Raw genomic sequence first — 15,978 nt, 5'->3', positions numbered from 1 at the left:
TGTTCAAAATTAAAAGGTACTGAAATGGAGTTCCCTAACAGAAATACAAAGAAAACTTGTTACCCACTCACTTTCCCAGGCTACCAGAGTTAATTGAGAAGAGTATTTAAGTGCAGTGTGGATGCCTCGGCAAGAACAATGTAATTGATGATATGTATAAATATGATTTAGTGATGCAGACTGAACTGTATAAGGTATATCCCTGGTCCAGCCTTCTAAAACTAGATGTTATTTTCATTACTTAAAAAAGGAAGCTTTGAAGTGTCTTCATTAATTCAAAAGATTTTATGAAATAATGGTCTAATGTAGTATGAAAAAAAAATCAAAGCCATGTCTATTTTAGTTAACAAGGAAACAGTGATGTAGATGCTGCAATATACACTCTCTGACGACAAGGAGGGCAGTGTTTACATGTTAAAATTCAAGGAGTTTCTTCTCAGAGTCCCAAAGTACTACGGTCGGGGTGACAATACCTGTCCATGATAATGATCTGTTTAGTTGGGTAAATGGGAAACATTACATTCAGTCATCCAAAATATCTTCATCCAGGTTGATATCTGTTGTGTCATCAATATCTTCTAATTCCAAATTATCCAAATCTACTTCCAGTTCAAGTAAACTCTACAAGGAAGAGGGTGAGTCATATAGGGCTGTGTTAAAGAAAAGTTAGCTTTGATTCATGATCCAAAGAGAACTAAAACAACATAAGCACACCTCAGAGCTGTTTCAGGTTTGGTTCCAGACCAGCACAATAAAGTGAATAACTCAACAAAGCAAGTGACAGCAGTTTGTTTGCCAGTGCATATAGAAGTTATGGTTACACTGGACTGTATGTAGTCTATTAAGTTCGCAATAGCATTGTCTAAAATTGTACATAATTTAAAGACTTCATTACTAAAAAATGCTAACCATTATCTGAGCCTTTAGCAAGTTGTAATATTTTTGCTGGGGGATGAGGAGGGCTTACCTTCAAATTTTAAAAAATACAGTAATTGTGAAGTACAATAATATGATATATGCCTTTAGTCAGTCAAAAAGGGTTTCTTCCTATTTCCAAATCCCTGCTCTGAAACTGATTACATCACTTAAAATACAGAGGCCTGCACACCTTCCAGATGTGTCCGGGGAGGGGTGAGGCTGGGGTTCCAATGGGAAGTTTGGGGATGGTGGCCATACCTTTTCCTCTTTGTTGGCTGCATGGGACTCCATGATAACTGGAGTAGGAGAAGCAGGTTTCCCATCAAGCTCCTGAAAAGCCAAGTGGAGATACATGTAAAGACAGGAATTTGTTCAGGAATTTAACAGTTTCCCCCAAGGAAAGGCTGATCAGAATTAGTTAAGTGGGAGATAGTACTTAATCAACAAATCTCAACCAGGTCATCTTATGTACCATTCCACCGACCTGTTGAGTTGCAGATCTTGAGGGTTGACAGCCTTTTGCCTCTTCCATAACATTTCTTTCTTCATTTGGCTATCAGAATAAAGCAATAATAAAGTGAAATATTTTGAAGTTGTAATTCATCTAGGAAGTTGGCTTACATCCTAGTCACTGGCTCTTACTCCAATAATAACATATGTAGTACAGTTCAAAACCCTGAGTAATGAATGCACTTTCACCCCGCAGTCACAACAAATGAGGCCTGGCACCCTGGCCACTCACCGTGACAAAGGGGTATTGTTTAGCTGGCCACAGATCAGCATGCATTTTCTTCACCCATTCTTCCACAACAAAGGCTTCTTTTAATCCAGGAAAAAGGTTTTCATACTCTGTTGGATCAGCAAGGGATTCCGCTGCTTTCTGATTGACTTTTGAGAGATTTTCTCTCCAGAGTTTAACCACCCTAATATAGATATCATGGAACCAAAGGGAGACTAAATAAGTGTGCTGTTTTTATTTGAAACATTTCTTCCTAAAATTAAAAGTCTATACCTTGACACCTGGCTGGGTAAGTAAGTCCGGGCCAGGAAGGCAGCTTCTGGCAGTCGTCCAGTCCTGATCAAGAGCTCCAGGCAGGCATCAAGCCTAAAGGTTGAAAAGGAAAGGCACTGTTGCCAAGAATAATCGCTGTAACACCGGCATTTAATACATTAAAGAAATGTGGATTTAGTGTTGCAAAGTCAGCATTCCCTCCCCAACTCCCACACATACACATTTTGTCACTGAGCCATTAACCTGTCATCACTGGTATGTTCCTCAATCAGTGGACTCAGGAGTTATGAACAGTAAGAAAGCTTTTGTGACCATTTTCAATCTCCTTGTTTTAACTCCCTAAACAGAATCAAAAGGGGCTTTTCAAGACAATTTAGCAGTTGAGATGAGTACCTTTTAAAGGCTTCAGGAGACAGGGGAATAAAAACCGCAGTTCCCAAGTGGGAATACTGAAGGCAGTGTCTCCAACATGGGCTGTGCTGCACAATCCAATGGTGCCCAATTGGAAAATACCCAAGTGTCTACTTTTTCTGTTTTTTAATTTCATTTTTTCTTTTTAAGTTTGATAAATGTGTTTTAGAATTCAGAACGCTTTGGATTTTAGAAAGGTAATACTATATATATTACCTAATAGCAGTATCAAATGAAAATCACAAAGATTAATATGCTATAAAGACACACCTAGTGGCATAAAAGTAACTAATAGTATTTCAGAGTTCAGGTCCTGTTTTGAAACCAAGTTAAAGAAAGCTATTTTCAGAATATTTTTGGATTTTTGAATTATAGGTAAGGAAGAATGGGACCTATTTTTAGAGATATATACATTTATAAATATTGTCTGTAATATATACTAAATACATGAATATTAAGTATACAATACATACATATACTGGGGGGTGCACATTCAAAGATTTTATGATAAAGTGGTGTGGGGTTAAAAAAGTTAGCATGTAGAGCAAGGTTAATGAATACTTTTTTGTTTTATTTCATCCCAAACTTTTAGATATGACATGTTTATGCTTTACAGTTACACTCAAATCTGAAAGTAACTGGCATCATGTCCCTTTATTCTTACTATGAACAGATCAGAAAAATCCAGTTTGGTAAAGTCATCTGCCATTCAGATACCAACTGGAGCAGCACAAGTAACCTGCTGTCATAAAATACTTCAGCCAGTAAGGGGCAGGGCTGTTGAGAAATTTCTCCCTATTGAGCCTCCTTGAATAGCTCATTTTCCTCAAACATTCAGCCCCAGTGTGCTAAGGGCATCCTTTGCTGAAGATGAGTGCCATCAAGGTAGCACTGTCCTCACTACCCCCACTAGCAATGCCACTTGGCCAGCCATCAGCTCTTTTTGTAGGGTTCAGTCTTCACAATCCTCTCCAAAATCCAGCCTCAAAGTCAATGAAGAAGTGCTTTTAATTACTATGCCCAGGTCTTTTAGACCTTGGATTAATACTTACTTGCCCTGTAAGAAGTAGCTCATGAATGCCACATTATTCTTGCCATCTCTCTCCGCACCTTCTGCTAGCTTGTTCACCATACAAGCATTTCCAGAGGCGGTAGCCAACAGCAAGAGACCCCCATAATCCTGTGCATGGTGCAAGCACTCCTGGGCCAGACTAAACTGACATTTACTAATGGCAAGCTCAGCAAGTTGTTTCCACTTCTGTTCTGACTGTAAGAAAGTTTCCGAGTTAAAATAATCTTTGGAAATAAACATCTGAATTTCTAACATCAACATTATTCTTTTAACCTGAACAATTCTGTGCTGACAATGGGAAACATATATAGGGTGGGGCAAAAGTAGATTTACAGTTATTCATATGGGAAATAATGCAATAATTAATACAAGAATAAACATTTTCACATATAACTGTAAACCTACTTTTGCCCCACGCTATGTCGAGCTGTGGTTAATTAAGCTGATTCTATCAATCAAAATAAAATGGAATGACAAAATGTATAATGAGGAAATGGAAATTATTCACATAAACAAAATTCAAACACAAATCAATTTTAATGATACATGAATAATCATCAATCCATTACATTTTTATTTTGTAATTATATACTGAAAATAAAAAACTAATAGAAGTTTTAAGGTAATTAGATTGTGCCATCATTTTAATGAGTGATTTAATACCATTTTTTGGAAAGATTAGAAAATTGTTTATGTCCTTAAGTATTTAACAATAAATATTATCTGTCATTTGTAGTGTCTCATAATCCATGTGATTTATGCAAAAATTAAACATAATACATTTTTTAACAAGACCAACGAGGCAATAACCTCAGCAAAATGAGTTTAGTTTGTAATTTATACTAAACACATAGAAACACCTATTGACTTATCAATACATACCTCTGCTTCCACTGCTAACTGGTACGCAATTGTTAGTTCTCCAAGCTGAAGAGCAAGTTCAAAGCGATGCTCAGGATCTGTGGATACGGTAAGAGCTTGCTGCTTGAAGCCCTAAACATTAAAAAACATGCATGTGTGTATTTCTATATATAAAAATATGTGTGGGCCTGGCTAGTGTGGCTCAGTGGATTGAGCGTCATCCCATGGACTGAGAGGTCCCAGTTAGATTCCTGGTCAGGGCACGTGCCCGGGTTGCGGGCTCAATCCCCAGTAGGGGGCGTGTGGGAGGCAGCTGATCCATGTATCTCTCTCACAAAGATGTTTCTCTCTCTCTCCCCCTTCCTCTAAGAAAAATCAATAAAACATTTTTAAAAAATGTGTGTGGTATGTAAACAGTGCACCCACATGCACTCAGCAAATCGTCCATTTCCATCGCAAACTAAAATAGATATACCCTGCTGACATAGAAAGCCCATTACTTGACTCAAACAAAAGTAACAAATAACAGAATAATGAGAAGACTGAGAAAAATCAAGGAGTCATTAAATTAATTGATAAGAACCACAGCAGAGAAAATTCAGTCACACAATGCCTACTGTTCTCTAAGCAGTGGAAGTTGACCAATGCTAGATAAACTCAAGTAAAACTAGTAAAAATCATAAACAAGGGATTTTAGAAAGTCGACTGAAGATTTCAAAAAAAGACACAGTGGTGTAGACCTAACTGTTTGTAACCTACTCACTAAACTGGGTCTTAGAGATCATCTAGTCCAGTCCCTCAAAGAAAACGAAGTCAAAGGTAAAACCTTCCTCTTTTCTATCATATGTAGATCATTTAGCAAACATCTGCTTTCAGCTCTTGATGCTATCATTATCTATGTGTTGGTCTCATCTCCAGTTTATTCATCAGTAAGTATTGGTCTCATGTCCAGTTTATTCATCAGTAAGTATTCTCATTCCAGTGAATAAATGAGTCGTTAAATTATTAGATGAAGATACTGACATTGAGGTTCCCCAACCAAATGGCCCAGCCGTATTGTGAGTCCATATCCAATAAGCCCACCCACAAACTTAGAGCTTTTATCTGCTTCTTAGACCTCCACTCTGAAATGGCTACCCAAGGATCATCAGGCATCTGAGGAAAATCCCTAACAGGAAAGAGAGAGCAAAATGAACCAACAGGCTTGAAGGAAGCCTAACATTTAGGGGGAGAAAGAAAACTTCAAAACAATAACACAACTATCATTCATATCCTCAGAGAAAGAAAAGAAACTTTACCCATAAATAAGATTTTAAAAGTCCAAGAATAACAAAATGAGAAAACCAATTCAGGAGGACCAATATTTGAATAACAACTCCACAAACAGAGATTATATAAAACAAAGGAAGGAAATCATCAGAGAAATAATTAAGACTCAAAAATAAAGGATGTGAGTTTCCAATTAAAAGAGTTCATCTAATACTCAGCAGAATGAATTACAATTGACCCCTTTCAAAGCCCACCATCATGCTATCTCTGAGCAATAGGGACAAGGGCAAAAAAAGCTTCCAGGGAAAAAAAGGCAGATCAAGGGTTAAGAATCAGGAATATAAATGGCTTTAGACTTCAATAATAACTAGAAGCTAGAAAGCAACAGAACAATGTCTTCAAAATTCTGAGAGAAAATTACCTCCAGCCCCAAATTCTATATCCAGTTAAGTGGTCAATTATGGCATAAGGTAGAATGGCACTTTGAGGTAGTCAAGGTCACAAAAAACGTACTTCCCATTAATAATCTCCTTCTCAGGAAACTACTGAAGAACATGCTCCAGCAAAATGAGGAAGTAAACCAGGTAAGAAGAAAGGGGATACAGGAAACAACAGATCCAACTCAAGAGAGAAGTAAAGGGGGAGCCCCAACATGATGGGAGATATCCGTGATGAGAGCAGAAAAACCAATTCAGGCCGAAACTGACTAAACATACTGAAAGGAGATTTTAAGGAAATCTGGAGAACCAGCAGAGTAGGGAGGATAACCTTAAGTACATTAAAAAAAAAAAAAAAGCGACTTCCGGTCAAGATGGTGGGTAGGTAAACACAGAACCACGTCCTCCCACAACCACATCAAAGTTACAACCAAACTACAGAACAACCTTCATTCAAAACCGCCTGAAATGGAGCTGAATGGAAGACCTACAACTACGGAATTAAAGAAGCGGTCACACTGAGACTGGTAGGAGGGGTGGAGGCGGACGGGCTGGTCCCACACCCACGTGTGGCGGATAAAAATCCCGAGGGTACCTTGGCTGGGAAGGTCGGGTACCTTGGCTGGGAAGGTCCTCCCTGAGGACTGAGGGGTCCCTGTCCCACACCATGCACCCAGCTCAGGGTTCCAGTGCCAGGAAGAGAATCCCCATCACTTCTGGCTGGAAAAACCTGCGGTAACTGAGGCTCAGGGAGGCTGAGGCGGCTGGAGCCCCAGGCAGCTCCTCTTAAAGGGCCCGCACACGGACTTCCTCACACTCATACCCTCCAGGCTCCAGGCTTTAGCGTAGGGGAGGCAGCTTGAAAGGCCAGAAGAGTCATATGGGAAGAACTGAGTTGTTTGGCATTGGAGTGAGAGCTGGAGAGGCAGCTTTCTCCTTGACAGACGTGCTATCAGAGGCCTTTGTTCCTTTGGTGAGCCCTTCCCTGGGGCAGCAGACAGCCTCCATATCTGGGACTCCAGCAACCTGGCTCACACTGTTGGTCCCGCCCTGGTGATACCCTGGGGCCCCGCCCCACCCAACTTTCAAGCCCACCCAAGCTGTTGCCAGTTGCTTTACCATAGGATTGGCCTGTCTTGGATCTTGTTTCAGGTTTTCCTAAATTCTTTCAAACAAACAGCATCTGGTCTCAGCCAGCCCCATACCTCTCGCTAAGTAATACATAGAAACAAGGGAGGCAGCCAAAATGAGGAGACAAAGAAACAGGTCCCAAATGAAAGAACAGAACAAAACTCCAGGAAAAGAACTAAGCAAAATGGAGATAGACAACCTAACAGATGCAAAGTTCAAAACACTGCTTATAAGGATGCTCAGTGGACTTAGTAAGAACCTCAGTGAACTTAGTGAGGGTCTCAAGAGCATAGAAAAAGACCAGTCAGAAATGAAGGAGGCACTAACTGAAATAAAGAATAAGTTACACAGATTCAATAGTAGAGTAGGTAAAGCCAAGAAGCAAACCATCAATTTGGAATATAAGGAAGCAAAAAACACCCAATCAGAACAGCAAAAAGAAAAAAGAATCCAAAAAAATGAGGATAGTGTAAGGAGCCTCTGGGACAACTTCAAGCATGCCAACATTTGCATCTTGGGGGTGCCAGAAGGAGAAGAGAGAGAACAAGAAACCGAAAACCTATCTGAAATAGTAATGGCAGAAAACTTCCCTAACTTGGTGAAGGAAACAGACATACAAGTCCAAGAAGCACAGAGAGTCCCAAACAAGATGAACCTCAAGAGGCCCACACCAAGACACATCATCACCAAAATGCAAAAGGTTCAAGACAAAGAGAATCTTAAAAGCAGCAAGAGAAAAGCAGTTAGTTACCTACAAGGGAGTTCCCATAAGACTGTCAGTTGATTTCTCAAAAGAAACTTTGCAGGGCAGAAGGGAGTGGCAAGATATATTCAGAGTGATGAAAAGCAAGAACCTACAACCAAGATTACTCTATCCTGCAAAGCTGTCATTTAGAATCGATGGCCATACAGAGTTTCCCAGGCAAGGAAAAGCTAAAGGAGTTCATCATCATCAAACCATTATTATAGGAAATATTGAAGGGTCTTCTTGAAGAAAAAGATAAAAAATATGAACAAAATGGCAATGAATACCTATCTATTGACAACTGAATCTACAAACAAAATGAACAAGCAGAATCAGAAACATTCTCATAGATACAGAGAACATTTTGTTGGTTGCCAGATGGGAGGGGGGTTAGGGAAATGGGTAAAAAGGTGAAGGGATTAAGAAATACAAATTGGTTGCTAGACTAACAAACCTCAAAGGGAATGGGGGTTGTAAGAAATAAACCAAAGAACTTATATGCATATATGCATAACCAATGGACACAGACAACAGTGTGGGGAAAGGCAGGAGGGGGGTGGGAATGGGGAGGAGGGGTTCAATGGGGGAAAAATGAGAAACATCTGTAGTACATTCAACAATAAAGATAAGTCTACAAAAAAGTATAGCAATGTTTTAAAGAGACAATTATTAACTTCATGGAAAACAAACTGCAGGAAGGGAAAGCTACAATACAGCACGTGGCTCAGATGTGCACAGAGTTTCCACAGCCATAATAATGTAAACATCAAATACTGACCTAATCAAAATCATGACATAACTATATTGGAAGGACAGAAATAGGAAAATGAGCACGTATGTGGCAGAAGCAGAGGGGGTGAAAGAAAGATAAATCCTCATCTTGTTAGAGTGGGAAGTCATAAGAAATGCCTAAAGCTAAGAAACAGCAGTATAAGCATGTTATTTAGAATGTGGAAATAAATACCAAAAGGGTCAGCCAAAAGAATGAAAAGTGATTATCCAGAGTAGAAATGAGAGAGGGAGGGGAGAGCTGTTAATTTTCTAAGCCTTGTAAAACTACATGCTCATGGTAAATTTTATGTTACTGTGTACTTTGCAATAAAAAAATAAAGCCAGCTAAGACAGAAAGATGCAGCATAGAAATGAAAATATTAATAAAATGGAAAAGAAGTAGACAGAAAGACTGATGATCACCCCCAATGTTTAAATGGGGTACCAAGGACATTGAAAAAGGAGAAGGAAGAGTATAACAAGTGATTTAAATTTCCAGGAAAACTCCATTGCCACAAGGAAACCAGTGGCAATTAAGAAATAAAGTTTTTCAAATTTACACTAACATTCTTTTAAATTGCTGGTTAAAAAAAACACCACCACAAAAATAAAATAAGCAAATAAAACCCTCTTACCTGCTTTTCCAAAAAGTGTGCAACTCTGGTCCTTTGTTCTTTTGGAATGGTAGGAAGGACCTTATCAGCCATGATAAAGTCCCTGCGCATGACAGCAGTCTGGTATTCCAGCACTGAAACCAGTAGGGAGTAACTAACGATGTTCAGTTCTTTATCCCCCAGATAAAGCCTGTTGTCTTTAGGAATATAGCCCAGGAGATACATCGTTCTGTATTAGAAACAGAAACTAATTTAGACGCCCCAATCGGTACACACAGACATACACACACACACACTGCCTCTTGCTCAAAATCTTTCCATTTGATTGATGTAATTACAGTTAGCAATTGCCAGCCTACTAAAACTATAACACTGAAAAACCAGGCCTATCATTCCTATAAACCAGCAACAGATTTTGTTTAAAAAAACAAAAAATACATATTTAAATTTAGGATGCTTAAGACAGAAGCAAAATAGTGAGCTACCTGTCCAAGTGGGCAATGGTGACTATTTCTCCTCCGACATAATAATTTAATCTGTTCACAGAACTTGTGTAAATGAAGCAATCGCCTACCCACAGCCCTGTTTTCACAATTTCCTGAATCTCACCAAGAACCTACAAGAAGAAAAGAAAGTCTATTATTACCTTCCTCAGCATTAGAAATCATGTCAGTAAAAAAAAAACAACCTGAATATAATTAAGATAAGGCAGAATAAGGAACGCAAAGCAAAATCCTATTTCAAGAAAGAAAATCTATCTTTGGAATTTCTGTCTTCTTTCTTCATTTAAGAACAGAATCCTAGATTATTTGTAATGTAAAATCAAATCTCATTGTTGTGTCAAAGCTGTGATTTAAAATGTGCTGATCTAAACTCCTAATACACATGAAACTGGCATAAGTATTTTATAAAATCTTCCAGGATGTCTCCACAATGGATGATTTACCTTTACCATTTGAGAGCTTATTTAAATCACTCCGGCCAAACTGTCTTAAGACCAAAACACCTAATTTACTTACTGAAAGATATCAAAGTTAGTCAAAGGTTTCCTAAAATCAAAGCTCAAATTTTTAAAAACTATAATACTTTTAGACCCTGATCTCTGAGCCAAGATTTTAATTTTCACATTTTACCATAACTCACTAATGCTTAGTTTTCCCAAACAGAATTTATACTAAAATGTTCAATGATTAAAGTTCTGTTATAAGAATATAAGTAACTTAAAAACAAAGCTAAAGTTGTGCTGATGCAATTACCTCAAAGGCATCTTCAATGCCATCTTCAGTAACTCCCTCGTGTGTTTCCTGTGCAGCCAAGACTTTTTCCGACAGATACTTAAGGATAAAAAATGACTCCTCAGTGGCAATACAGACTAGTTCTCCAGAGTCAGACCAGAAAATCTGTAACAAGCCAAAAACACAGATAAATGATTTTGGATTTTTGAGTGGAAATGATAAACTGCATATACTTTGTTTCTTACAAGACTTATCTTATATTAAGTATATACTTAGCAATTTAATGTGGTATGCATGTTCATGTATTTGGGAGGGTGGGTGGGCAGTGCTGTTCTAGTTAGCCTAGAGATGGAAAGGCGCAGGGGTCAGGAAGGAGCACTGTCCATGTTCACTAGAAGTGCTGTAATTCCGAGGAGCAGCAGCACATTCCCTATTGTTCTAGTGTTTCTCACCCCTTTCCCCCCACTGTCAATTCCACCCTGAACTTTTTTAGACATTGTTTTCATAATCACCTTCCTCTATGAAAATTTAATACCACAGATACTATTGTATGTTTAGTCATATATAATGTGTACACATACAGTACATATTTACATGACACGTATATACATATGAATACTTACATTATAGATAAAAAGAGTTTTTTTTTTACCCGTCATGACCTGAGTTTTGTCCCTTAGCTCACTATGAGTGCATGCTCTATAAGACAGAAACAGGACCTAGGAAGGTGGATTTTCTCCAAAGATACATTCCTGACAATGAAAGCTCTCCAAGAAGCAGGCAGTTCTAAAGGTAGAAAACTTTTGTCACTGAAGATTGTTACCTAAAGTTTAAACAGCCATTAGCAGGTAAGTATGAAAAGACATTCTGAAATGAGTGGGAACTTTTCAGGCCTTTCCAAGTGAAGAACTCCCTACCTTCTTGTCTTCAAAGCATGCTCCTTTTACTCAGTCAGAAGCCATTTAAAATATGAAAAGCACTAGGCATTTGTAAAACTTTTTATATTTTTCAAAATATCCAGTATCTATTGCCTTATTTTAAAACCATGATTCTGAGTTTCTAAGTAGTCCTGAGGTACATGGCACTATGTCCAACCTAATGGAACAGGGGCAGTAAGGTACAGAGACCTTTCTTGGCCTCAGGGACCCAGAGTTCATCACAAAGATGCACATTCCAAAGAACAATGGCAGGAACTCACATGTTTGGGCTGAATTTCAATTCTGCGTATGAGTTCTGTATTGTCCCAGTCATAGAAAGCTAAGCCATTTACAGATCTGACCCCCAATAAGAAGCCTCCATAGATACCTAAGAAGAACAAAAAGGTTTTTGTTTAGATGTTTTCTGAGCTATTACAAAGCTTCTAAAAATGTATCATACATAAATAACACTCACTTTCAGCTCCAAAATCTGGTTTAAATGATTTTTTTTCCTTAAAATTCTTAAATATCTTTACAACACTGTTGCTTTCTCTTATTGCATATCTGGGGGGAAAAACAGAAGACAAACACAGCATATTATATACTAAACCATAATTCCTTCAAATGTTACAAGTATCTTCAAATATATTTAAGTAGTGAATTATGCAAAAATATAAAATATTTAAAGATTCACTAATACAAATTTTCCTAAGAGTTAAGTGAACTCCTTGCAGTTGGGCAAATTATTAATAGGTTTCATACTATTACACAAATTACGAGGGCTTACAAATTATTTTAGAAACCGAAAAGACCTAAATGTCCATCAATTGGTGAATTATGAAACCAATGGCGGTGTATTTGTACAATGGAATACCACTCTGCAAAAAAGAACTGATTACTGATCCACGCAACAACATGGATGAATCTCAAAAGCGCTGTGCTGAGCAAAAGAAGCCAGACAAGAGTGTATGCCATATAACTCCACTTATATGCAACTCTAAAGAAGACAAATCCAGTTTGGATGATGACAAAAAAGCAGACCAGTACTGCCTGGGGCTGGAGAGTAGGGGCAGAGCACTGACTTTTAAGGGAAATATAGGGGACTTCTTTGAGGTTATAGAAATGTTCTGTATCTTGATTGTGCTAGTGGTTCAAGTTTGTATACACCCGTTTAAATTCATTGAAATATACACTTAAAATAAGTATTCTGTATAAATTACACCTCAATAAAAGTGACTTAAAAAATTAACTTTCATAAGTGGCTCACTGGTCAGCCATGTCTGGCAAACACTTAAGAAAATGCATATATTCCAGCCTCTGCCTTGAAAAGAGGGCTGGGCTGTAGCCATTGCTGTATATTCAAGAGTAGTCACTGACAAGTGCTGTGCTCAGGACAGAAAAGATACTGAACAGTTCTTGGCTGGATAAAGTGGAAAAGGGAACTACAAGCCAGAGGCAGTGGTATGTTGACAGAGGTAAGGCAAACTCACGAACTATAATTTTCCTTAAGATGATAATAGAGTACCTTTTAGTGTATAGAACTGGGCATAAATGAGTGTATTTAGGAAATTTATGAAAAGATCAAAACAGTTCCTTATCTCTCAGCAAATAAGTTTGTTAAAAAAATTTTTTTAAATGTATCTTATTACACAACACTGAGACTTAAATTATCCAATGTTGGAGCCAGAGACAACACAAAATACAGGAAAACAAAACGAAGAAAACTGAAGATATAATTCCACGTGTGGTCTGAAAATGACCAAAGCCCTAGTGTTTATTACATGAACCAAACTGGAATAAAAAAGGAACCAGTCAGAGACTTTCTGGTATAATAATCCAGAGTTAAATGTTTTTTCCGGATTTTAATGAGAATATTTTATGGACATTATGAATTCAGACAGAATTTGTTTTATTAAGAATGAAAGGTAACATCACAGAAAATGAATTTTTTAAGATTCAATGGAGTTCTGAAGATGACAACAGACTATAGCATCTCTCCCAGGCAGCTCATAATGTGGAGAAGCACCTCAGAACACTAGGTCACAGGGTCACCTTAGGTCACCTGCCACGGACCTGATTTGAGGGCCTCCTTTGCCTTGTGCCCTAAGCACCAGGCCCTGCCATGTGCTCCTATCAAGGAAATGGGTGCAAGGGTCCCCAGTTAACAGGATGATTAGATCAGTTTGAGGGAGCTAGTTCAATACTGAATATAGAAAGGGCAAAGGCAGCTCAGGCTGCACAGCTGCCTCTGACTCTAATTTTCCAACAGACAGCTCTGGTAAGAGATGCTCTTTAACCTGGAGAAGCACAGCATACACTGGGCCTCAAGAACCTCTTTAACCCAGCTGCACAAAGAACACCATTTGCAATCAGGGCAAGCCAGATATCACACAGCCTACTTACTCTGAAGAATCGTGGGCCCATGCAAACTCCTGGGCAGACCCAAAGCTCTTGTTTCTCAATGCCATTGCTGTGTAGATGATATACTCGCCATCACCACAAACCACAACAAACCTAGAAATTATAGAAACCAGGGAGGGAATTAGAGGATCAATGACATGTACAAGAAACAATGATTCATATTTATGGTAAAATACTTCTAATAACAAATGTTGTTTCAGTAGTCTGTTACAACTGAACCTAATATCTTTTAAAGTTATACATGTATTTGCACACATAGCCAGATATAAACATTTGACCCAACAAATCCAAAAGCAAATTATAAAGATGGGGTTACTGCTGCCACGGCTTTTTCTTATAAAGAGAGGAGACTGGGGACAGGAAGATGAGAATGGCTGGAGATGCATGGGGGAGGATTCCAACAATTCAGCCAGTATTTGTTGAACAAAAAGATGCCTAGATTTTCTTATTACATTTACACCATAAGAGGCATCTTGCTGTAAGACTATCTTCACTGTAAACCTGGATCATTAAAGTGAATAAAAAGATCTCACCCCAGTTTTCAATGATTTAAACTCATCAAAATAAATAGGACATTTTAGCATTTAAATAATGAGTATAAATAGAATGTTGCACAGTCAAAAATTTCTCAATAGACATAAAGCAACTCTTTATTTAAAAGATTTTTTTTGTCTTTATTGATTATTAAAGAGAGAGAGACAGAAACATAAATGAGAGAGAACATGGATTGGCTGCCTCCTGCATGACCCCCACTGGGGATCGAGCCCACAACCTGGGCATGTGCACTGACCGGGAATCGAACCGGTGACCTCGTGGTGCACGGGTCAACACTCAACCACTGAGCCACACCAGCCAGGCTAAAGCAACTCTTTAAAAATTCCAATTTAGATTACTGTATTGGCTGCTATTGGACTGCCGAAGGTGAAATGCAAAACTTACAGCAAAAACATTTTATGATATTAAGGGGAAAATATATAATGTGTTCTTAATCTTCATAAAAAGACTATTATGAAAAATTGCGAATACCATTTACTAAACTAGGCAGCATACTTGGTTTATATACTTTGTCTTTTTTAATACCCAGGATAGCATTATAAAATGCCCAGATCTACTGTAAAATAATTTTAAAGCTCCACAGGCTTAAATTCATTGTGCCAGCAACTCTTCTCTCACAATATGTTTGGTGACTTATAAATCTTAAGGGAGGAAAAGAAGTGATGGTTCAAATTACAGAAAAGAAAAAGAAATATTGCCAATCCCAAAATTTTTTTTGAGAGAGAGGGGAAGGGGGGAGGGGGGGGAGAGAAAGAGAGAGAGAGAGAGAAACATCAATTGGCTGCCTCCTATACATCTGCTACTGGGGATCAAGCCCACAGCCTGGGCATGTACCCTGACTGGAAATCGAACCTGCGACCTCTTGGTGCATAGAATGATGCTCAACCACTGAGCCACACCTCCAGGGTCCAAAACTTTTTAAAAAGACATATATATACCTCAGAACCAGCTTTTCCTCTTAAGAGCAACAAGTCAGCAAATATTGAGAGGGCACCGATGGAATCTCAGGGTAAGAAATGATCCTTGCCCGAAAAGGAGCACAAGGACACAAACCCGAACAATTGAAATAAGAATAAGCACAAAACTATGTAACTTCAAAATTGCATTGTGGGACCAGGCCAGGAAGGCAAATATGCTTTACCTTGCATGCCAACTTGATCCACTGGTATGGCTACCTGCAGCTGTGCTGAGGATTGTGAGGCCTGGGCAAAAGCTCAATGAGGGATACGCACCACGGGGCAGGCATGTATATTCTGTGGCTTTGCAAACCCTGTTTTAACATAACACAGAAGCTCACAAAGAGATTTTGGTGATAGCTTACCGCCCATTAGGATTGTGCTGAATTGTCTGAGGGTATATTTCACAACTGCCCATATCCTTTACTGCCAGTGGCAATCTTTCTCCATCTTTAATTTCAGCATCTCCCATTGCTTTTAGGTTGGCCTGCTGGACTTCTGAATGCTTGGCCCAAATTATCTTGCCATTGGCATCCATGGACATGGCAGGTTCCTCACGACCAAGCTAGAATGACAAATGATTCTTAGCAATGAAGAGAAAAGCAAAACTACAACAAAATAAACATTTCCTATTTTCTTCTGCTTCATGTCTC

At 38.5% G+C, this 15,978-nt stretch overlaps 1 protein-coding gene across 3 annotated transcripts in view; it reads right to left on the bottom strand.

Annotated features, from left to right (window-relative positions):
- COPB2 (COPI coat complex subunit beta 2) overlaps window positions 1-15,978 on the bottom strand; it is a 41,502-nt gene that overhangs the window by 6,243 nt on the left and 19,281 nt on the right. For 2 of the 3 annotated variants that reach the window (XM_036266436.1, XM_036266437.1), the window contains exons 9-22: window positions 15,691-15,890; window positions 13,797-13,907; window positions 11,869-11,957; window positions 11,675-11,781; window positions 10,498-10,641; window positions 9,727-9,857; window positions 9,263-9,470; window positions 4,296-4,406; window positions 3,394-3,608; window positions 1,931-2,023; window positions 1,661-1,841; window positions 1,403-1,471; window positions 1,177-1,248; window positions 474-621 (exon numbers count right to left, since the gene is read on the bottom strand). In XM_036266436.1, the coding sequence (XP_036122329.1) occupies window positions 523-621; window positions 1,177-1,248; window positions 1,403-1,471; window positions 1,661-1,841; window positions 1,931-2,023; window positions 3,394-3,608; window positions 4,296-4,406; window positions 9,263-9,470; window positions 9,727-9,857; window positions 10,498-10,641; window positions 11,675-11,781; window positions 11,869-11,957; window positions 13,797-13,907; window positions 15,691-15,890 (1,830 nt within the window). In that variant the 3' untranslated portion in view covers window positions 474-522. Of the gene's footprint in view, window positions 1-270; window positions 622-1,176; window positions 1,249-1,402; window positions 1,472-1,660; window positions 1,842-1,930; window positions 2,024-3,393; window positions 3,609-4,295; window positions 4,407-9,262; window positions 9,471-9,726; window positions 9,858-10,497; window positions 10,642-11,674; window positions 11,782-11,868; window positions 11,958-13,796; window positions 13,908-15,690; window positions 15,891-15,978 lie in introns of those variants that run through there. The other variant, XM_036266435.1, reaches the window with a different exon arrangement.

This window comes from Molossus molossus, unplaced genomic scaffold (assembly GCF_014108415.1).
Source record: "Molossus molossus isolate mMolMol1 unplaced genomic scaffold, mMolMol1.p scaffold_m16_p_18, whole genome shotgun sequence".
Classification (NCBI taxonomy): domain Eukaryota; kingdom Metazoa; phylum Chordata; class Mammalia; order Chiroptera; family Molossidae; genus Molossus; species Molossus molossus.
Note: the sequence above shows the minus strand (reverse complement) of the source record. Positions and strands in the feature narration are given on the sequence as shown.